The sequence below is a fragment of the Lynx rufus genome, unplaced genomic scaffold (genome assembly GCF_022079265.1).
Source record: "Lynx rufus isolate CCGP_SWC_20201006 ecotype Redwood Valley unplaced genomic scaffold, mLynRuf1.p SCAF_6, whole genome shotgun sequence".
Classification (NCBI taxonomy): domain Eukaryota; kingdom Metazoa; phylum Chordata; class Mammalia; order Carnivora; family Felidae; genus Lynx; species Lynx rufus.
Window position 1 is genome coordinate 114,088,078 of NW_025814878.1, and position 21,338 is coordinate 114,109,415.

The window sequence follows — 21,338 nt, forward strand, 5'->3', positions numbered from 1 at the left end:
CACTTGGAAAGGTGGCTCAGTCCTTCCCGCACGCGACCCGCCGGCGGTTGGGCCGGATGCAGGAAGTTTCTAATTGGCTGAGTCGCAGAAGCACCGGGTGAAAAGAGCTCTGCCGGCGGCGCGCCCTAGTCCGGGCGTAGCCAATACCGTACGGTAAAATGGCGGCCCCCGGGTAGTTTGGGACGCCCTGAGGAGGCAAAAGCGCCCCCTACTGGTCACAGGAAAGGGAGCCGCAGACTGTGTGGGCGTCACTGGAGATGGGGGCGGGCCTACCACCACTTCCTGCCGCAGGGTGAGGCGTGGTCCGGGCGCCGTACGACAATATGGCCGCGCCTATGTGGCTGTAGGCGGAAACTCGGCGGCTTCCGGTCCAGAGAAGGGCCTGCGGTGGGAGGGGGAAGGAAGGCGGAGGGAACCATGCGAGGTTCTGAGATCAGCAGCGAGGGTCGCCTCGAGAGACCGTTTCAGAGGTGGGGGCCGGACGGTGTGGGGAGCGAAGGCGGGGGCGGGAATGTCGGGGGAGAGGTATTGGGGAGTCCCGGGCGCTGAGTCTGAGGGACAAGCTATGGTACCTTCCTTCCTATCCCTGAAGGGGAGTGGGGTGGCCGGGGGCCGAACTGGGGGAGGGGGACTTGGCGGGAAGCTCATCTAGAGGAAGGGGTCAGACGCCAGGTTGGGATTTGAGAGGAATCGGGACAGCTCACTGCTGGGCTCACAATCGGTTACAGGTCACAGACAGAGAATGGGGGAAATTCGGGTGGGGTAAGAGGGAGGGGATTGAGGTGAGATCTCTCCAACCTGACGCCCCGGTTTGAGGAGCCCCGTCGGAGGGCGGAGTATGAAGATAATTCAAGGAGGAGAAAGGGGAATGGATTATTGGGAGGGAACCTCCTTCACCTCAGAGAGTCTAGGAGTTGGGGGTGATCCTTCAGGATGGGATGAGGGTGTGGATTTGACGTGTTTGAGAGCGAAACGGGGAAGGCTCAGGAGGTGGTGCTGCCGGGGGTGTGGTATCTGCGAGGGAACGTCGAGGGAATCTGGAGTGCAATGTGGGAGGCGGTCCAGGGGTTGGAAGAATCAACTTGGCAAGTATGAGAATTGGGGAAATGAATGTCTGAGAAGTGGGGCAATGAAACAGAAAGAAAGCTTGGATATCGACAAGAGGGGTGGAGCTGGGGGTGGGGACTTAAGGGTTTCAGGTGGTTTGGGGCTTCCTTATGTAAAGGGCCAGAAAAGCATATGGTACTAACAGTTGCTGGAAGACAGGCAGTTGAGGACACTGTTGGGCAGGGCTGGGTGTTACTGAAACCCAAGAAGATTGGAAAGTGTGTGAGATGAGGGATGGGCTGTGCTGGAGGGGCTCTTTCTGAGGCCCCATCCCCTTCCAGCAGGAGTTCCGAAATCCCCAACACCTCCTCCCTCCGGGGGATTTGATCCCCCATGGCCACCGCTAACAGCATCATCGTGCTGGATGATGATGACGAAGATGAAGCAGCTGCTCAGCCAGGTCCCTCCCACCCACCCCCCAATCCGGCCTCACCCCGGCCAGAAGCCCCTGGCTCCTCTCAGCCCCATGGGGCTGGAGGAAGCAGTAGTTCTGGCGGCAAGAAATGCTACAAGTTGGAGAATGAGAAGCTGTTTGAAGAGGTGAGCTTTAGGGGAGAAGATTCTTGTACCCCAGGGAGGGGGATGGCTGACTGGCTCTCCTGTCCTTTCTTCCCCACTAACCCCACCTCGCCTTCTTTCTCTCAACCCCTCCCCTTGTCTCTTTCCCCCTACCTCTTCCCCTGAATCCTTTAGTTCCTTGAGCTGTGTAAGACGCAGACAGCAGACCACCCTGAGGTGGTCCCATTCCTCTATAACCGGCAGCAGCGTGCCCACTCTCTGTTTTTGGCCTCGGCGGAGTTCTGCAACATCCTCTCTCGGGTCCTATCTCGGGCCCAGAGCCGGCCAGCTAAGCTCTATGTCTACATTAATGAGCTCTGCACTGTTCTCAAGGCCCATTCAGCCAAGAAGAAGCTGAACCTGGCCCCTGCTGCCACCACCTCTAGTGAACCCTCTGGGAATAACCCTCCCACAGACCCCTCCTCGGACCCCACAAATGCCGAGACCACTGCCTCTGAGGCCCCAAGGACCCGTGGTTCCCGGCGGCAGATCCAGCGCTTGGAGCAGCTGCTAGCGCTCTATGTGGCTGAGATCCGGCGGCTGCAGGAAAAGGAGTTGGATCTCTCAGAGTTGGATGACCCAGACTCCACATACCTGCAGGAGGCAAGGTTGAAGCGTAAGCTGATCCGCCTCTTTGGGCGGCTGTGTGAACTCAAAGACTGCTCTTCACTGACGGGCCGTGTCATAGAACAGCGCATCCCCTACCGTGGCACCCGCTACCCAGAGGTTAACAGGCGCATTGAGCGGCTCATCAACAAACCAGGGCCTGATACCTTCCCTGACTATGGAGATGTACTGCGGGCTGTGGAGAAGGCAGCTGCTAGGCACAGCCTCGGCCTCCCACGACAGCAGCTCCAGCTCATGGCTCAGGATGCCTTCCGAGATGTGGGCATCAGGTTACAGGAACGACGCCACCTTGATCTCATCTACAACTTTGGCTGTCACCTCACAGATGACTATAGGCCAGGTAGGGATTAGTGATGCCTGTCAACAACCCTTATATGTCAGATGTTTGGTGGAGGGGGGATCTCTCTTGTCCCTTCTTCTAGGGTTTGGGCTGAGTACTCTGACTTTATATCTTCCCACGTAGGCATTGACCCTGCACTGTCAGATCCCGCCCTAGCCCGGCGCCTGCGAGAAAACCGGAGCTTGGCTATGAGCCGGCTGGATGAGGTCATCTCCAAATATGCAATGATGCAAGACAAGAGTGAGGAGGGCGAGAGACAGAAGAGAAGGGCTCGGCTTCCCCAAGCCACCTCTTCCCACTCTGCAGACTCCCCCAAAGCCTCCTTGGATTCTGGTGAGGTATGGAAGGGATAAACCCTTCAGACAGACCTTGTCCTTCCCCTGCACTAGCTAGCAGGGAGTTTAGGGTGACTGACTGGGAAAAGTGCAGAAGGAACCTGAGAACCAGACCCTCTGGGACAAGGGATTCCTTAGAGAAATTCCTTTGTCCCCCAGGGCCCTAGTGGAATGGTGTCCCAGGAATGCCCTACCACCTCCAAGGCTGAGACAGATGACGAAGAAGATGAGGAAAGTGATGAGGAAGAGGAAGAAGAGGAAGAGGAGGAAGAAGAGGAAGAGGAAGAAGAAGAGGAGGAGGCCACAGATTCTGAAGAAGAGGAGGATCTCGAACAGATGCAGGAAGGTCAGGGGGACGATGAAGAGGAGGAGGAGGAGGAGGAGGAGGAAGCAGGTATGTCAAGGAAACAGTCCCCTCATGTGTCGGTTCCCTCTACTCTTTTGGATGTGAACCACCTGTTTGAGACCCTTCCCTCCCTCCCTCTTACTCTCAGCAGTATTCTTTCCCTTAGTTCTCATGCTGCCTCTCCCCTCTTTTCTTCTTTTCCAGGTCAGGATGGAGACAAGAGCCCTATGTCCCCACTGCAGCAGATCTCCGCTGAAAAAAACCTGGAATCTAGCAGAGGGATCAGCAAGTCTGTGGGGGAGCAGCAGAACAAAGGACTCATAATGTCACCATCTTCACTGTCAGAAGACGCCTTGGCCCCCTCCAGCATAGATGCTGAAAGCAACGGAGAACACCTTGAGGAGTTACCCCTGGAGGAAGAGAGCCCCATGTCTCAGCTCTTTGAGCTCGAGATCGAAGCCTTGCCCCTGGATACCACTCCTTCCCCTGAGGAGAGGGACGTTTCTTCTTCCAGGAAGCAATCAGAGGACCCCCTCACCACTGTCTTGGAGAATGGAGCAGCCATGGTCACCTCCACTTCCTTCAATGGAGGTGTGTCTCCTCACACCTGGGGAGATTCTTGTCCCCCGTGCAAGAAATCCCGGAAGGAGAAGCAAACTGGAGCAGGGTCATTAGGAAACAGGTAACAATGACAAGGAGGAGAAGAGGGAGGCCAAGGACAGTTGCAAGGGGCTTTCTGAGAGTATTGAGGAACTGGGTCTGCTGGGAAGAGACTGGATGATTCCCCTCCGGCCTCAGGCTCTTCATACCCCTCCACATATTTGTGTTTCTGTCCCTAGCTATGTAGAAAGGCAAAGGGCAGTGCATGAGAAGAATGGGAAGAAGGTATCTACCCTGCCCAGCCCACCTTCTCCCTTGACTTCTATGGCCCCAGTTGCTGATTCCTCGACAAGAGTGGACTCTCCTAGCCATGGCCTGGTGACCAGCTCCCTCTGTAGCCCATCTCCAGCCCAGTTGTCCCAAGCCCCCCATTCACAACCCTCCCGGCCTGGTACTTACAAGGTAAGAGGGGGAGGCAGTTGTTTCCTGACTTGTCTTTCATTGTCTGTTCAGTTTCAGGCACTCCATCTGAATTTTGCACCCACCACATCCTCTCTCGACCTTTTTTCTAACCCCAGTTTTTAATCTCTGAGAAATCCTTCCCTTTGCTTCTTTTACCCCTATATTCCAGATGTCTCTTTCTGACTCTGTCTCTCACTCCCTGCAGATGAGTGTGGCCACACAGTGCGATCCAGAGGAGATCATCGTGCTCTCAGACTCTGATTAGCTGCCTCTACCCCCCACTCCCTGCCTCCAAAATGTTTTGGAATAGTATTTGGAGGATGGTGGGAAACAGATGACTGAGGAAGGGATTGACTGGGCTAATCCCCTTTTGGTGGTGTTTCTTTAAAAAAAAAAAACAAAAAAACAAAACCTTAAGTTTTACACAGAAACATTAATAAACAATAAAGTTCTTTTCTTATTGTATCCCTGTCTTTTCCTTTTCCTTGTTCTACTCTCACAGCCGATTGGCACCGGCTGTTCTCTGGTTCAAGGTTAGCCTGGGCCTGGACTACCCCTGGAGCTGTCCTTTGTAGCCTGTCCTTAGCCTGCCTCTCTTTGAGTTCCCTCGGCTTCAGGCCTTCCGCTTGCCCTCTGCCAGGCACTAAAAAGAAAGAAGAAAGAAAGAAAAAAAGAAAAAGAAATGTGTTCCAGCCTCCCGAATGTGCTTTACTTTCTCACTTCGAGCGGTTGGAGTAAAAAGGCCAATCAGGGGCCGACTCAAGGTTATTTGGCCAATCCAGACCCGGAGGAAGGGGGCGGGGTTTCAGGGGGACTGTCTGAAGCTGGGAGAGCAGGGCGATTAGATCCCGCAAACCTGCTAATGGCCACAGCTCAGGGGCGGAGCCTAAGCAGCGACGGCCAAAACCCTTCGCCAATGGGAAGGGCAGGCTTACGGAATTAAAGGGGAATGAGCGCTTCGGCCGAACCACCAAGTCCTGCGTTTTCAGCAGCGGAAGAGACCTGGTACCTTTAAGGTGGAATGAGACGGCTGTTCTTTAAAGGAGAAGTGGTCTAGTCGGCCGAGTAGTGCCCAGAGGCACGGGCGGGGTACCCGTCTGTGCCTTTAAAGCTGGAGGGGCGGGAGGCGGAGCGGAGGCGGAGGGCGGAGGGAGTCGGCGCAAGATGGCGGCGGGAGGGGCCCAGGCTGCGGCTCTGGCCGCCGAGTGAGGGGCGGGGGGGCCCGGGGGCGCGCGGCCCGGTAAGCGGGGACGCGCGGGGTTGGGGGGCGCCTTCCGGGTGGGAGAGGAGGTCGAAGTAGCGCTTGGGGCGGAGCAGAGGGGGGCGGGGTCCTGTGTGGGCGGGGGTAGGCAAGGGGCGGGGCCGAGAGGGCCACGGGGGTGGGCCTTGAAGAGGCGGGGCCGAAAGGGCCAAGGGGCGTGCCTTGAAGGGGCGGGGCTAGAGGTAAGCTGAGGGGCAAAGGGGCCCTTGCTCCCAACAGAGCTGGTGGGGGGAGGGCATAGCCTAAAAAGACATGGAGGGAGGGATGGTTTTCGGTACAGGAACAGACTTGCCCCCCTCCTAAGAAAAGGTTGCAAAACACCAGTAAGGTAAATTTTGGAAATTCAGGCTTTCAGGCAAATGGGAAATTCCGAGGGGAGGCACCCCACTCCCCAAGAACACCTTATTTCTCTAATCTCCAAGGAAAGAACACTGGATTAGGAGTCAGGACATCTGTGTTTCCTGGCACTGCCACTTACTGGCTCTGTGACCTTGGATAATCTCGTAATCTTTCCGAGCCTCAGTTTCCTCATCTGTCAAATGGGGTTGGGAGGAATACCTACCTTACAGTGTTGTGGGGAATTACTCGGATAAAGGGTATGAACATGTTTTTAAACTGTAGAGGGAAGGGCTGTGTTATTATGAGATGTTATCATTCTTCTCTCTTTTTCTTCCCAGAGACCCCCCCGGCCGCCCTCCTCCTTCCCTTGTTCCTGTGGCTGGGGGGGTACCCCCTCCCTCCACGCCATGGAGCCATCTCCTCTCTCTCCCAGTGGGGCAGCACTCCCCCTGCCTCTGTCACTGGCCCCACCCCCACTGCCCCTGCCTGCAGCTGCAGTGGTCCACGTGTCCTTCCCTGAGGTGACCAGTGCCCTTCTGGAGTCCCTCAATCAGCAGCGGCTACAGGGCCAGCTCTGCGATGTGTCCATCCGAGTGCAGGGCCGGGAGTTCAGGGCTCATCGTGCTGTCCTGGCTGCCTCCTCCCCTTACTTCCACGACCAGGTTTTACTCAAGGGCATGACCTCCATCTCTCTGCCCAGCGTCATGGACCCGGGCGCCTTCGAGACTGTCTTGGCTTCCGCTTACACTGGTCGCCTCAGCATGGCTGCTGCTGACATTGTCAACTTCCTCACAGTGGGGTCGGTGCTCCAAATGTGGCACATCGTGGATAAGTGCACTGAACTCCTCCGCGAAGGCCGGGCCTCAGCCACCACCACCACCATCACCACTGCTGCTGCCACTTCTGCCACTGTCCCTGGTGCTGGGGTCCCATCGGGGAGTGGGGCCACTGTGGCCCCTGCCACCATGGGCTCTGTGCGCTCCCATGCCTCCAGCCGAGCCAGTGAGAATCAGTCCCCCAGCAGCAGCAACTACTTCAGCCCCCGAGAGTCCACTGATTTCTCATCTTCTTCCCAAGAGGCATTTGCAGCTTCTGCAGTGGGCAGTGGGGAACGTCGAGGAGGTGGCCCTGTATTCCCAGCCCCTGTGGTTGGCAGTGGCGGGGCTACCTCTGGGAAGCTGCTGCTGGAGGCAGATGAGCTCTGCGATGATGGGGATGGGAGAGGTGCTGTGGTCCCTGGGGGTGGGCTCCGGCGGCCCACCTATGCACCCCCCAGCATCATGCCACAGAAACACTGGGTATATGTGAAGCGGGGTGGAAACAGCCCAGCACCGGCACCCCTCGTTCCCCAAGACCCAGATCTGGAAGAGGATGAGGAGGAGGAAGACCTGGTGTTGACCTGTGAGGATGATGAAGATGAAGAGCTCGGGGGTGGCTCCAGGGTTCCCGAGGCTGGAGGACCAGAGGCTACCCTTAGCATAAGTGATGTCCGGACCCTGACTGAGCCACCGGACAAGGGAGAGGAGCAGGTCAATTTCTGTGAGTCCTCCAATGACTTTGGCTCCTATGAGGGTGGGGGTCCTGGGGCGGGGCTTGATGATTCCGGGGGGCCAACCCCTTCCTCCTATGCCCCCTCCCACCCTCCGAGGCCCCTGCTTCCCTTGGACATGCAGGGCAACCAGATCCTGGTCTTCCCATCGTCTTCATCCTCCTCCTCCTCCTCCTCCTCACAGGCCCCAGGCCAGCCACCAGGGAACCAAGCTGAACACGGGGCGGTGACCCTGGGGGGCACCTCAGCAGGGAGCCTGGGCATGCCGGGTGGTGCTGGGGGGACCCCTGGAGGGGCAGGCAGTGGGGATGGGAATAAGATCTTTTTGTGCCACTGTGGGAAGGCCTTCTCCCACAAGAGCATGCGAGATCGGCATGTGAACATGCACCTCAACCTGCGGCCCTTTGACTGCCCCGTGTGCAACAAAAAGTTTAAGATGAAGCACCACCTGACCGAGCACATGAAGACACACACAGGTCTCAAACCCTACGAGTGTGGCGTCTGCGCCAAGAAGTTCATGTGGCGAGACAGCTTCATGCGCCACCGGGGACACTGTGAGCGCCGGCACCGCCTGGGCGGGGGCGGACCCGGACCCGGAGGGCCCGCTGGGCCAGCCCTGCCGCCCAAGAGAGAGTCTCCTGGAGTGGGTGGGGGCAGCGGCGACGAGGCGAGTGGGGCCACGCCCCAGTCCAGCCGAAGGGTCTGGTCCCCACACAGTGTCCACAAGGTGGAGATGGGCTTTGGTGGAGGAGGAGGAACAAACTGAAGGGGGGGCTCCTGGAGGCAGCTTTCGGGGAAGAGGAAACCGGGAGCACCAGCCAGGGGCGCTGTGGCCCTCAGGTGATCTCCCACCACGCTTACTGTCTTCCTTATCTCTACCGGACTTGTATATATTTTGGAGGGGGAACAATGTTGCACCATCGGCCACCCCATTCCATCCCTCAGCCCCTCTCCCACAAAGTATCCCTGGAACTAAGTCCTTCCTTTCCCTCAGCTCCAGACTAGGGCGCATATGGTGGTGGGGGGAGGGAAAGGGGCTATGGAGCATCCTGGAGTCACAGGGTCAAGGGTCAGGTGGTTGTAGTCTGTACCTGAAGTCTGTGTTTGTGTTGTTGTGGGGACCAGGTTTTGAGCCCCACCCTTGTCCTAGAACCTACCCCACCCCGCTAAGGACGTGCCCTTTATTTCCACCCTAATCCCTCCTATCTCTCCTTGGGGGACCTCCAACTGGATTCTCATTGAGGAGGGAGTGAAGACAAGGAGGGAATATAAGTCGTAAGAATACAAGGTTTTTATTTTAAATCTTATTTTTTTTAAAATGGTGATTAAAATATTTATTGGTCATTTCACTTGGCTTGCCAACAGCCCCTATGTGTTTGCTGGGGATCCGAAGCAGGTTGGGGAAAGCGGAGTAACGGTTCTCTAGGAAGTAGTTTCTGGAAGGAGGGCACCGAGGGGGAGCCTAGGGTTGGGGAGGGTTTCTGGAAGTGGGTGGTACTGTGTGGTCCAAGAGGGAGGGGCGGGGCGGGGCGGGGCGGGGCTGTGGTCCCCAGATCAGAACTGGAGATAGTGTTCCGGGATCTGTGCCTGGCCTGTGCGGAAAGCACCTGCCTCCCACGTGGCCTCACCCAACCAGAGGGCATTTCCGGCGACTCTCCAGCCGGCCTTTCAAGGAAAATGAAAGTGAAAGGGAGAAGTGGAGGTTTCAGAGCTGAGCAGATCGCAGCGCCATGAAGCCCCTGTCTCTGCTCCTCTCCGTGGCTTTGGGTGAGCGAACCCCGAGACTCTGCTCAAGAACAGGGAAGAGGCGGAGGGAGGTGACCCACCACGCGCCGGACGCTGGGGGTGCGGGACGAGGGTCGCTTGACCTCTGGACCGCTCCCTCACTCGCGCCCCTCTCCTCCAGGCTTGGTGACCGCCGTCTCGGCGGGACCCGCGGTGATAGAGTGCTGGATGGTGGAGGACGCGGGCGGGGGCCGCCTGACCAAGAAACCCGCCGCACTGCTGCTGCGCCAGGGCCCAGGGAGACTACCTCCCCGGCCGGACCTCGAACCCGAGCTCTACCTCAAAGTGCGCGGTGAGTCATCCCGGACTCGCCCTCAACTCCCACTTCCACCGAAACCCCCTCCTCTTTAGGTCGCACTGTGACCTCAGGCCTCAGTTTCCCCTTGTAAAATGAGCCTGGATTACCTGTAAATCTCTCACTACTGGGTAGTTTGTGCATTTGGAATTCCCTGGACGCTGCCCTCCCCGTCGCGTTCCTGGTGGTGACTACAGCAGCAATTCCCTTGTCCGCGCTCACAGACCCCGCGGGAGCCCTGCAGGCTGCCTTCAGGCGGTACCCCTCGGACGCCCCTGCGCCACACTGCGAGATGAGCCGCTACCTCCCGCTCCCTGCCTCAGCGAATTGGGCCAGTGGCTTGACCCCGGAGCAGAGCTGCCCTCGGGCCCTGGATGGGACTTGGCTCCTGGTCAGCGTGTCCAGCCCGATCTTAAGTCTCTCCAGCTTCCTGAGACCAGAGTCCGAGCCTCAGCCGGAACCTAATCTCATCACCATGGTAACAGGTAGCTGGGACGGGGAAGTAGAGGTGAACGGGTAGATTCTAAGGGTCTAGATCTGCCTGTGACTCGCTCTGTGGAACTTAATTGGAACTAATTGGGGCTTAGTTTCCTTACTTGTAAAGCAAGGCGGTTCGTCTAAGATTAAACAATCTACCGCTAACAGTTTATTCTAGCTCCTGCCCAGTTGAAAACAACCACCCACAGCCTGCGGTTTGGGGGTGGGGCTTCGTGGAGTTCCCAGGGGCAGAGCTTTGGGAAGAGTGGCTGACTTTCCCTACACTCGACGTTGAGTAACTTGTAAGGGAATGGGGTTTGGGAGGGGCTCAGAAGCAGGAAATTTTTTTTCTCCTCTCCTCCTGGATCTTTATCTTGCGTTTCACTCTGTTTCAAAAACCAGGGTTCAAGCCCCATCCGTGCTCACATCCGGAACTTCTGCACTTAGCAAAAGAAAGGCTCTTGCGCTCTAGAGCGTTGACATTTTCTGACTGCCCCTTTCCTATAGTTCGTGAAGATGCGCTGATTCTGTGGTCACCAAATGGTGGACTTGGAGGAAGAGACAGGGCAGGAGACCTCATGGTTTCCACTGCAAAGACCCATTTCTGTGCATGGTGCAACGCGGTTTTGACGCCCAGGGGTCTGGCACTTTGCCGAGAGGAGGCATGAGAAGGAAGTGGGCAGATAGAAACAATCAACTGGGTATCTAGGAGCTCACCTTTCTCGCAGCAGAAGGTGGGTAGGATATGAGTAGTTATTGGCTTCCCTCAATCTTGTGCGACTTCTTTTAAAAGTTTAAAGTTGATTTAAATTTTATGTATGTATGTTAAGTAATCTCTATGCTCAGCCTGGGGCTCGAACTCAAGACCCTGAGATCAAAAGCCATATGCTCTTTGGACTGAGCCAGCCAGGCTTTCCTTGTGCCATTGTTTGTAAATGACACAGCCCAACCAGCAGATAAACCCCAGCTGAGGGCTGTACCCTCCCTTCCCTTCCCCAGGACCGTTTTCCTGCTACCCTCCTCCCTGAGAGTGAATCGCCTACAGGACCAGGGAAAGGGCCTCAGCAACTGCCTAATCACCTCTGCCTACACTTCTGTTCTTAGCTCCCAGGACCCACCCTAGGCAGGGGCAGAGGCAAACTGCTCCTTGTGGGGATAGTAGCTCTCTCCAGTGGCAAGGAGTATTTCCCAGGGCTTCTGGCTTCACTGAGGTGGGGGTGACAACATACTTTTTCTCTGAGTCTGTTTTTCCAACTGTAAAATGTGGATGCTGTTTCCTATCCGCCTTTCTGTTGTGACTATCATGTGACTATCATATCACTTTGTTAATGTATTCACTGGTTCAATATTTATTAGCACCAAGGATAAATTAGGGCCCAGTGGTTCTCAGTCCAGGCTGCAAGTAAGAGTCCTGTTGGAAGTTTCTAAAATGTACTGAATATAGGGACGCCTAGGTGGCTCAGTCGGTTGTGTTAGCCTCTTGCTTTAGGCTCAGGTCATGATCTCATGGTTGGTGAGTTCCGGCCCGAGGAGGGGATTTTCTCTCTCTCTCTCTCTCTCTCTCTCTCTCTCTCTCTGCCCCTCCCTCATTCATGTACCAGAGCTCACTCACTCTCTCAAAATAAATAAATAAACTTAAAAAAATAATAAAATACACTGAATCCTACCACTCCAGGAGAATTAAGTCAGAATCTTGGGGTAGCCCTGGACATTTTTAAGAGTCAAGAACACCATCAGGGGGCACCTGGGTGGCTCACTCAGTTAAGCTGCTGACTCTTGATTTCCACTCAGGTCATGATCTCAGGGTTCCTGAGTTTGAGCCCTGGGTCAGGCTCTGCAGGACCCTGTCTGTCTCCCTCTCTCTGCCCCTTCCACTTGTGTGTGCTTTCTCTCTCTCTCCTCTCTCTCTCTGGAAAAAAAAAAAAAAAAAAAAAAAAAAGGTGATCAGATGTAGATTCTGCTCTCTAGAAGGTTCTCAGCAGGTTTGTCATGGGTAATTGTAATGTAGAGTAGAAAGCAATTTGGGCCATTAGAGTAGTACAGATAGGGAGCCATGAGAGCGCCCAGGTGGGACAATTCTCTGCTTCTCACAGACCCCTGGGGGTAAAAACTAGTTGCTGTGCTCAGTCTTCCTCTTCAAGCATTTCTGCTTGATTAGGGATTTAAGAAAATGAAAGTTGTTGTTTTAACGTAAAATTTAAAATGAATCTTTCTAGTGTCACAGATCATTGGTAATTTTGCTAATACACATTTAGACAGTATTTCTTATCAAATACTTCAAAATGTTTGTTGACAAATACACTGTCCTAACGCAGTTTGTGTGTATGGTATTTAATTCTCATTTTTTAAAAAACAATTGTGGGGCGCCTGGGTGGCTTGGTCGGTTAAGCGTCCGACTTCGTCTCAGGTCATGATCTCACGGTCCGTGAGTTCGAGCCCCACGTCGGGCTCTGTGCGGACAGCTCAGAGCCCGGAGCCTGCTTCAGATTCTGTGTCTCCCTCTCTCTCTGACCCTCCCCCATTCATGCTCTGTCTCTCTCTGTCTCAAAAATAAATTAACGTTAAAAAAAAATTCAGAAAACCATTGGGGTACCTGGGTGGCTCAGTTGGTTAAGCTTCTGACTCTTGATCTAGGCTCAGGTCATGATCTCACTGTTCGTGAGACCGAGCCCCACATAGGTCTCTGCGCCGACTGCTCAGAGCCTGCTTGGGATTCTGTCTCTCCATCTCCCTCTGTTCCTCTGCTGCTCGCACTCTGTCTCTCAAAATAGATAAATAAACTTAAAAAAAGAAACATTGTCATAAACAAACCACACAATAATTCCTTAATATCAGTTAATTCCTAGCCCATGTTAAAATTTTCCCAGTTGTCTCAGTGATGTTATTTTACAGCTGGTTTGCTTGAATCAGGGTCAAAAACAGTTCTATATATCATATTTGGTTGTTGCATCTACTTGGGTTGCTTTAACAAAATATCACAGAATAGATGTCTTAATATTTATTTTCCCACAGTTCTGGAGGCTAGAAGTCTGAGATCAAGTCTAAGATTAAGGTGTTCGCAGGGTTGGTGTCTGATGAGAGCTCTCTCCTTGTGGTTGCAGATGGCCACTTCTGGTTGTGTCCTCGTGGAGGAGAGAAAGTGAGCTCTGGTGTTGCTTCCTTTTCTTAAAAGGACACCAGCATATCAGGTTAGGGCCCTATGTTAATGATCCCATTTAACCATTATCACCTCTTCACAGCCCCTATCTCCAAATACAGCTTACTCTGAACAACTGTGTGTATTGGGGGTGGGGGGTGGCTATAGGCGCTGACCCCGCCCCCAGCAGTGGAAAATCTCTGTGTACTTGACTTTCCCCAAACTTAACCATTCATAGCTTACTGTTGACTGAAAATTTTACTGATAATGTAAACAATGGTTAACACATGTTTTGTTATATGTAATACATACTGTATGTTTACAGTAAGCTAAAGAAAAAATATTATTAAGAAAATTAATCATAGGGGCGCCTGGGTGGCTCAGTCGGTTAAGTGTCCGACTTTGACTCAGGTCATGATCTCGCGGTTTGTGGGTTCCAGCCCCACGCTGGGCTCTGTGCTGATGACTTGGGAGCCTGGAGCCTGCTTCGGATTCTGTGTCTCCCACTCTCTCTGGCCCTCCCCTGCTTGTGCTCTGTCTCTCTCTCTCTTAAAAATGAATAAACATTAGAAAAAAAAAGAAAATCATAAAGAAAATACATTTATAGTATTGTACTGTAAAAAAAACCCCCAAAACCCTGCATATAAGTGGACCCTCACAGTTCAAACTTGTGTTGTTCAAGAGTCAACAGTTTAGTCACACTGGCCAGGAAGGCTTCAACAATGAGCTTGGGGGGTGGGGTGGGGCGCGTATCACAGGCATTCAGTCCACAACAGTTTTGTCTCTTGTCTCTTTTATTCTATAATTGCTCCCCCCAGCCCCCCAAATGGTACTGGTTTGTCACTTGTTCTGTAGAATTTCCTACATTCTGTATTTGGCCAAGTATTTCTTCATCGTGTCACTTGATTAGGTTTGGATTTAAATTTTTTTCTGTAATACTTTATAATAGTTGTTACCATTCACTTTATTAACAGCAAAGCAAAAACCTATGTAATACAAGCCATAAAAACAGGTACAAATTTCCATTTGTATTTTTCAGAGTCCAGTTTGTAGGATGCAGGTCTAAAATTGCTCCATCAACCCATTTTATTTTTTTTGTAAATTTTTTTTTCAACGTTTATTTATTTTTGGGACAGAGAGAGACAGAGCATGAACGGGGGAGGGGCAGAGAGAGAGGGAGACACAGAATCGGAAACAGGCTCCAGGCTCTGAGCCATCAGCCCAGAGCCTGACGCGGGGCTCGAACTCCCGGACCGCGAGATCGTGACCTGGCTGAAGTCGGACGCTTAACCGACTGCGCCACCCAGGCGCCCCATCAACCCATTTTAAAATTTATTTATTTATTTAGTGAGAGAGAGCGGGGGAGGGGCAGAGAGGGAGAGAAGGAATCCTCAACAGGCTCCGCACTGCCAGCGCAGAGCCCGGTGTGGGGCTTGAACCCCCAAACCGTGAGATCATGACCTGAGCCCAAACCAAGAGTCGGACACTCAACCAACTGAGCCACCCAGGTGCCCCTCCATCAACCCATATTAAAGAGCACTGTTAGCTTCAGGGTTAACCTGTAAAACCTTCAGATTTTGTTTATTAAAATCGTATGGGTTTTTGACAATTCAAGAGTCTGTTTTTGGATTTTAATAAACTAAGTGAATTACCTACTTTATTTTTAATTTATTCAACAAAAACTCCCATAACATTGAGAGAAGTTTAACCTTGTAGTGCTCAGAAACTAGGATTAAAAATTGCATAATCACAAGAGAAGAAAGAGGACTTTTATGGGAAGGACCCAAACATCCTGGGAGGAGGTAGCAGTGGACCTGACCTTGTGGGACATGAAGTATTTAGATGTTTGGGAGAAAATGGGGAAGGACATTATAAACCGAAGGAACCTATGACCATAGCAAAGAATGGCCCAATGATTAGAGTTTATTTCTTTTTTTAAAAATTTTTAAAAAAATGTTTATTTTTGAGAGGTGGGGGAGGGACAGAGAAAGAGGGAGACACAGAATCTGAAACGGGCTCAGGCTCTGAGCTGTCAGCACAGAGCCCGACGCGGGGCTCGAACTCACGAGTTGTGAGATCACGACCTGAGCCGAAGTCAGACGCTTAATCAACTGAGCCACCCAGGCGTCCTGATTAGAATTTCTACTAGTCACAAGAAAGGGATTCTCTAGAGCCGGTCCTTAGGGTGCAAGAGAAGTCTGGACAGATAGGTTGGCAGGTGGATTATCAAGTACCCTGAGATCTGGGCTTTATAAGTGATAGTGAACCATCAGAAGTGTGTGCGCCATTGTCCCAAAAGCCAGGCTTTTTTAAACTTAATTCTTACAAAAGTAGGCAAGGATCAGATCACTGGACTAATGAGAAAAATATAGATTAAATGATTTCTTCGAGATACCCAGCAAGTCTGTGGTGATGATGACGACAACAGTAATGAAAATAGTAACACCTGACACTCACTGAGCATTTTCTATGGCCAGGTCTTATTCTAAGCATTTTATAGACATGATCCCATTTATTCCTCTCAACAGCCATAGGAACTAGGTACTGATATCATCTCCATGTCACAGATGAAGAAATCTGAGACAGAGCACTTTGGTAACTTGTCCAAGAACCGCTTGTAAGAAGCTAGGCCAGGAATGGAGCCTGGGCCATTTAGCTTCAGCCTGTGCCTTTAGTTGCTGGCTTCCTAGGCAGCTGGGTTTTTTAAACAGGCAAGTGACTGGATCAGAATTGTAGCGACACTGTGTGGCTCCAGTGTGGATGATGAATCGAAGAAGAGAGAGACCAAGGATAGGAAGGCCCGAGAGGAGGCTGTAATTGTCCAAATGTATGTTGGTGAGAACTTGAGTTGGAAACAGGTGAGGTCTATTTGGAAGACAGAATTAGGGCCTGGTTGGGATAGTACACAGTATGTTATGTTTGGCAATTTACTCATCGTCTCCCTTACTAGACTGTAAGAAATCTGAAGGCAGGGACTGCCTGTCACTGCTCTGCCTTGAACATCACAGGTACTCAATAAATATTAGTTGAGTGAAAGCATTAGAGAGGATGGAGTCTTAGTGACTCCAAGCCCTTTAGCATGGGGAGTGGGGGGGGGCGGGTGTGGGGCTGGTGGTGATCATTCATCAAGGCAGAGAGAATGGGCATTGGAGCAGGGGGAGGGAATGTTGATGGGGAGAGATGCTGTCGAGTTGGGGCACGTTCGGTTGGTCTGGCTGATGGTCAGGTGTAACCACAGCAAACACTTTGGTAGACTTACTGTCTTCTGGGTACCGTTCTAAGTGCCTTTCATATATAGGTGCCTTTGTTATCCAGAATCAGGAAATGAATAATTCTGGGTAGCAAGAGGCATTATATGATTTAACCTTCACCACAACCCCGTAAGATAGGCACTGTGATCATCATCATTATTCCCACTTAGGAGATTCAGCTGAGCCACGGAAAAGTGAAACAACTGGTCTACAGGACCATATAAATAGCAGTCAAAAAGTACTCTGTACGGCACCATAGGATTGACATCCCTGAGTCTTCACAGTCTTCACCAGTGACAAGAGTGAGCTTTAAGGCTTTAAGGCCTCAAAAGCTCTTTAAAGCCTAAAGGCTCTTGAAGGGTGGTGCATGGGGACTGGGCTGGTTCAGGCTGTGTCAGAAGTGCTCTCAGAGCCCACTGAGTGGGCTGTGTGCTCAGCCCAGCCTTCAAGGACTGTCCCCACTCCCTGCCCCTATTCATCTCTAGCTGTATCTGCTCACTCTCAGCTACTTTGGGTCCCACCCAGTCCCAGAACAAAGGGGATTTGCAGGGAGGACTAGAAGATGGAATCAGAAAAGGAGGTGTTCTCTGAGGGCTGGGTGAATTCTAGTTGTATCTTCCCTATAACTCTGTTTGTCTATTTTTCCCTTTCTTTTTCTCTCCCTCATGCCCTTTCCCCTCCCTCCTCTCCCCATCTTCCCCAGCTGTGCTGACTGTCCTCACCCACACCCCCACCCCTCGGATCCGACTGGGACAAGATGCTCTGCTGGACTTGAAGTTTGCCTACATGCCCCCCACCTCTGAGGCCGCTACATCTCTGGCCCCAGGTCCCCCTCCCTTTGGGCTGGAGTGGCGACGCCAGCACCTGGGCAAAGGGCACCTACTCCTGGCTGCAACGCCTGGGCTGAGTGAGCAAATGCCACCTGCCCAAGAGGGGGCAGTGGCATTTGCTGCTTGGGATGATGATGAGCCGTGGGGTCCGTGGACTGGAAATGGGACCCTCTGGCTGCCTGCAGTGCAGCCCTTCCAGGAGGGCACCTATCTGGCCACTGTACACCTGCCATACCTGCAAGGGCAGGTCGCTCTGGAGCTTGCTGTACAGAGTGAGTTGGGGTCCAGGGGTCCCCACGGGTAAAGGATGGGCACTGGCATTATGGGGACATCATGATGGAAGAGGGATAGGGGAGAAGAGGGTGCTGGGTGAGTGATGGGAGGTAGATTGGGGTCCCTGGGCTTCAGAGGGGCAATGGTGGAAGTCCCTGGGAATCTGAGTGACTGGGATAAAGGTTCCCAAATCTGAGGAAGAGGCGTCCCTGGGATTGAGGGTTTTAGCGTGGGAATCCCTCTGAAGCACCAGTGGGGAGACAGCGGGTTCCCCATCCTAGGAGAGAAAAACTGAAACCCAGTTTGGGGGAAGCCATGGGGCAAACTGAGGGTCTCCATGGGAGGACAATGTGGATTGATTCCCCCCATGCTCCTTTCATGTTTTCTCCCCAGAGCCACCCAAAGTATCCCTGACACCGGCACCTCTTGTATGGGCTACCCGGGGGGAGGCACCCCCCCAGTTGCAATGCCTCGTGTCCCACTTCTATCCCTCTGAGGGTCTGGAAGTGGAGTGGGAGCTCCGGGGTGGCCCAGAGGGCAGCTTTCAGAAGGCTGAGGGGCAGAAGTGGCTCTCTGCCCTGCTCCACCACTCAGACGGCACCGTCAGCCTCTCTGCGCACCTGCAGCCGGTCCCCATAACTGCCGAGCATCATGGGGCACGCTATGCCTGTCGTGTCCACCACCCCACCCTGCCGGCCTTGGGGCGCAGCGCAGAGGTCACCCTGGAGGTGGCAGGTAAGAGCCAGAAGGAGGATGGAGTGACGGGGCGGGGAGGGGGGGCAGGGGAGGGGGGGAGGGAAGGGGGCGGGCGCCCCGGGAAGATACTAAGGGGTTCACTTTTCTCCCTTCCACCTGCCAGGTCTGTCTGGGCCCACCCTGGAGGATGGTGTAGGCCTCTTCCTGTCTGCCTTTCTCCTCCTCGGGCTCATCAAAGCGCTGGGCTGGGCTGGTGAGTGTGAGTCCCACCTAGACCCTGACCCCCACTGTGACCATGACAGTCCCTGCCTACTCCCAGAAGCCTGACACCTATCCCTCTCAATCTCATCTCCCCCATCCCATCCCTCACTCCCCCATCCCATCCCTTCTCAATCTCTCTCCACAGCTGCCTACATGTGTACTTCGAAGGATTCAAAGGAGAAGGTAATAGCTCTCCTCTTCTTTTCTTTCCCTATTCATTTGAGACCCTCCCTGCAACTCCTCACTGGTAGAGGAAGGCTCTGGCTTCCACTGGCATGGCGGGCAGAACCTGAACTTGGAATTCACACACACCTGGGTTGACTCCTGCCACTTTGAATATTCCACTTAACCAACACCTCAGTTTCCTTGGATGTGAGGGTAAAAAAAAAAAAAAAATTACTTAGGCAGCACTGTCCAACAGAAATATGATACAAGCCACATATGTACATTTAAATAATCTAGCAGCCACATCAAAAAGGTAAGAAGAGGTGCACCTGGATGGTTCGGTCAGTTAAGCGGCTGACTCTTGATCTCAGCTCAGGTCTTGATCTCAAGGTTTTGAGTTCAAGTCCTGCATTGGGCTGCACACTGGGCATGAAGCCTACTTAAAGAAAAGCAAAAAAAAAAAACAAAAACCAAAAAACAAAAAACATAAAAAAAAAAAAAACCCGGTAAAATTAATTTTTTTAAGCGATTAATTTTGAGAGAGAGAGAGAGCATGTGCACACGTACAAGTTGGGGGTTGGGTAGAGAGAGAGAAGGGAGACACAGAAACCGAAGCAGGCTCCAGGCTCTGAGCTGCCAGCACAGAGCCCAACGTGGGGCTCGAACTCCCGAACCACGAGATCATGACCTGAGCCGAAGTCAGATGCTTAACTGACTGAGCCACCCAGGCGCCCCTAAAATTAATTTTAATACTCCTCTTTCAGACTAGGCACATTTCAAATGTTCAAGAGACACATGTGGATGGTGGCTACTGTATAGACAGCAGAGCCTCTGAAGGCTGTTGGGAGGATTAAGCAAAAGCCCTTGGCAGTATCTGCCAGGCAGAAAACCCCCTGAAACTGTGAGCCCCATTCTTCTGCCACCCTCTGTGCCCATGATGGTGCATTTATCTCTGGACTGATCATGAGCATTTCATGTCACTTCCTAAAACCCGGCATTCCTCACCTCCTTTTTATTTCTCTTCCAGAAAGCCCAGTGAGAACACTCACCACCATCCTGGGGAAGCCGCCGTCATCTCTGGTTTGAGCTACTGTACTAGCTCCACCAAATAGTACACCATCATCTGCTCATGCTCCCTCCAACCTCTCTCTCCAAGGAGTGGCTGGAATGCTTTTTTTAAAGGACACAAATCTATAGCATTTCCCTTCTTAGAGCTCTAAGGCAGTGGTTCTCGATTTTTGTTGTTGTTTTTCATCTCCGGACCACTTAAAAACGGTCAGGAACTCTAAAGAACCTTTGCTTATGTGGGTTATAAACTAGATATTAATGATACTAGAACTTAAAACAGAAAAATTTAACACAAGAACACATAAGCACGCATTCCATTAGCTGTGAGGACGATGAGGTCAATACTCAGCTGCTGGAAAACTCCACAGTACATTGTTTTTAGAGAATGAGAATGAAAAAGGCAAGTAACATCTTAGTATTGTTATGAATAGCCTTAATTTCATAAACCCACTGAAACAGTCTCCAGGACCACTGGGACAGGCGTCACATTTGGGGAACCAGCGCTCTAGAAGCTAAATCCGTTCTTGTCCTGGCCTGTGCATCTCCCACGTTGGAGCCACTGCTTGCCTCTTCAACCCCACCTCTGCCCTCCAGCCCTCCCCTCAATGTTCACCACACCGATGGCTATTCCTTTTCTCCAACGGCTCCCACCTTCCCTGGTCTGTTCCCTTTGTCTGTTCTGCTCTCGCCCTCTCTGGGCTCCAGGACAGCCTCGTTATTCCCTCAGACCGCTGCGTGTTCCTCCTGTGCGGTTCATCAGTTGTATTTAAGTGATTGTACGAGTCGTTGTTAAATGCCTGTCTCCCTTTCCGGACCGTCGGCTCCTCAAAGGCAAGGACGTGCCTGTCTGTCCACTGCTGTGTCCCCGCTGCGGCACAGGGCCGGGCGCCCACTGGAGGGCGCTCATCAGAAGAAATCAGTCTTTTTTACATCCTAAGTATTGAACAGCAAGTGTTGGGTCAGGTAACTACTGGACGAAGGAAGCGGCGGCTTGGCCTAGGGACGTCCGAGGGGCAGGACAGCCGGCCAGGCCGCTGGAATAAAGTTATGCTCTGGTGCTCCCAACACCGTGTCTCCTTCCACCCCACGGGTCCCCTCTGCAAGCACAGACTCTTACAGTCACTTCTGGTTCCTGCCAATCTCCCCGACCTCTCAAACGTTTTGGCGACACCCGATCCTCCGGAACAGTTCGGGGTCGGGCGCCGCCCAAGGCGGGGAGGACGCCCTCTAGCAAAGTGCACTGGGGGTGGGCAGAAGGGAGCGCAGATACCAGCGCCGAGCGCCGGAAACCCGGGAGTGTCGAATCTGGAACCGGATGTGTCGACTTCCTGCTCCGCCCCCTTGCGAGAGGGCCGGAACCCAGCGCTCTTCGGAAAACGCGGAGTGGATTCCGGTCCGCTACACGCGTGGGTGTGGGTGGGGAGTGTAACCCCGCGGGGTGGAGTAACCGATCCCTCTCCACCTAAAGCGCTTCCCACGGTTGTTTTAGCCTCGGCGTTGTGTAGTGGGGAGGGGAATGTCAAATTCGGCCCCTGTCCTCCCTCGGGAGCTGGAGACCGGCATCCATTCCAATTAAT

General features: G+C 52.9%; 3 protein-coding genes across 6 annotated transcripts; all 3 read left to right on the top strand.

Annotated features, from left to right (window-relative positions):
- Positions 1–363: 363 nt before the first annotated feature.
- On the top strand, positions 364–4,840 carry DAXX (death domain associated protein). 2 transcript variants are annotated; one of them, XM_047101885.1, is made up of 8 exons: positions 364–470; positions 1,392–1,647; positions 1,801–2,632; positions 2,756–2,970; positions 3,127–3,361; positions 3,518–3,995; positions 4,153–4,375; positions 4,581–4,840. In XM_047101885.1, the coding sequence occupies exons 2-8, from the start codon at positions 1,441–1,443 to the stop codon at positions 4,638–4,640; spliced, it is 2,250 nt and encodes a 749-aa protein (XP_046957841.1). In that variant the 5' UTR covers positions 364–470; positions 1,392–1,440; the 3' UTR covers positions 4,641–4,840. The 2 variants fall into 2 exon arrangements, with proteins under 2 accessions (XP_046957841.1, XP_046957843.1); XM_047101887.1 differs by having other exon boundaries at positions 369–470; positions 1,389–1,647.
- A 92-nt stretch (positions 4,841–4,932) lies between these two features.
- Positions 4,933–8,873, top strand: ZBTB22 (zinc finger and BTB domain containing 22). 2 transcript variants are annotated; one of them, XM_047101888.1, is made up of 2 exons: positions 4,933–5,615; positions 6,314–8,873. In XM_047101888.1, the coding sequence occupies exon 2, from the start codon at positions 6,383–6,385 to the stop codon at positions 8,288–8,290; it is 1,908 nt and encodes a 635-aa protein (XP_046957844.1). In that variant the 5' UTR covers positions 4,933–5,615; positions 6,314–6,382; the 3' UTR covers positions 8,291–8,873. The 2 variants fall into 2 exon arrangements, with proteins under 2 accessions (XP_046957844.1, XP_046957845.1); XM_047101889.1 differs by having other exon boundaries at positions 4,933–5,391.
- A 238-nt stretch (positions 8,874–9,111) lies between these two features.
- TAPBP (TAP binding protein) lies at positions 9,112–20,826 on the top strand. Of its 2 annotated transcripts, XM_047101892.1 has the most exons (8): positions 9,113–9,291; positions 9,431–9,601; positions 9,829–10,089; positions 17,172–17,570; positions 17,965–18,306; positions 18,431–18,520; positions 18,674–18,711; positions 19,721–20,826. In XM_047101892.1, the coding sequence occupies exons 1-8, from the start codon at positions 9,255–9,257 to the stop codon at positions 19,730–19,732; spliced, it is 1,350 nt and encodes a 449-aa protein (XP_046957848.1). In that variant the 5' UTR covers positions 9,113–9,254; the 3' UTR covers positions 19,733–20,826. The 2 variants fall into 2 exon arrangements, with proteins under 2 accessions (XP_046957847.1, XP_046957848.1); XM_047101891.1 differs by lacking the exon at positions 18,674–18,711 and having other exon boundaries at positions 9,112–9,291.
- The last annotated feature ends 512 nt before the right edge of the window (positions 20,827–21,338 follow it).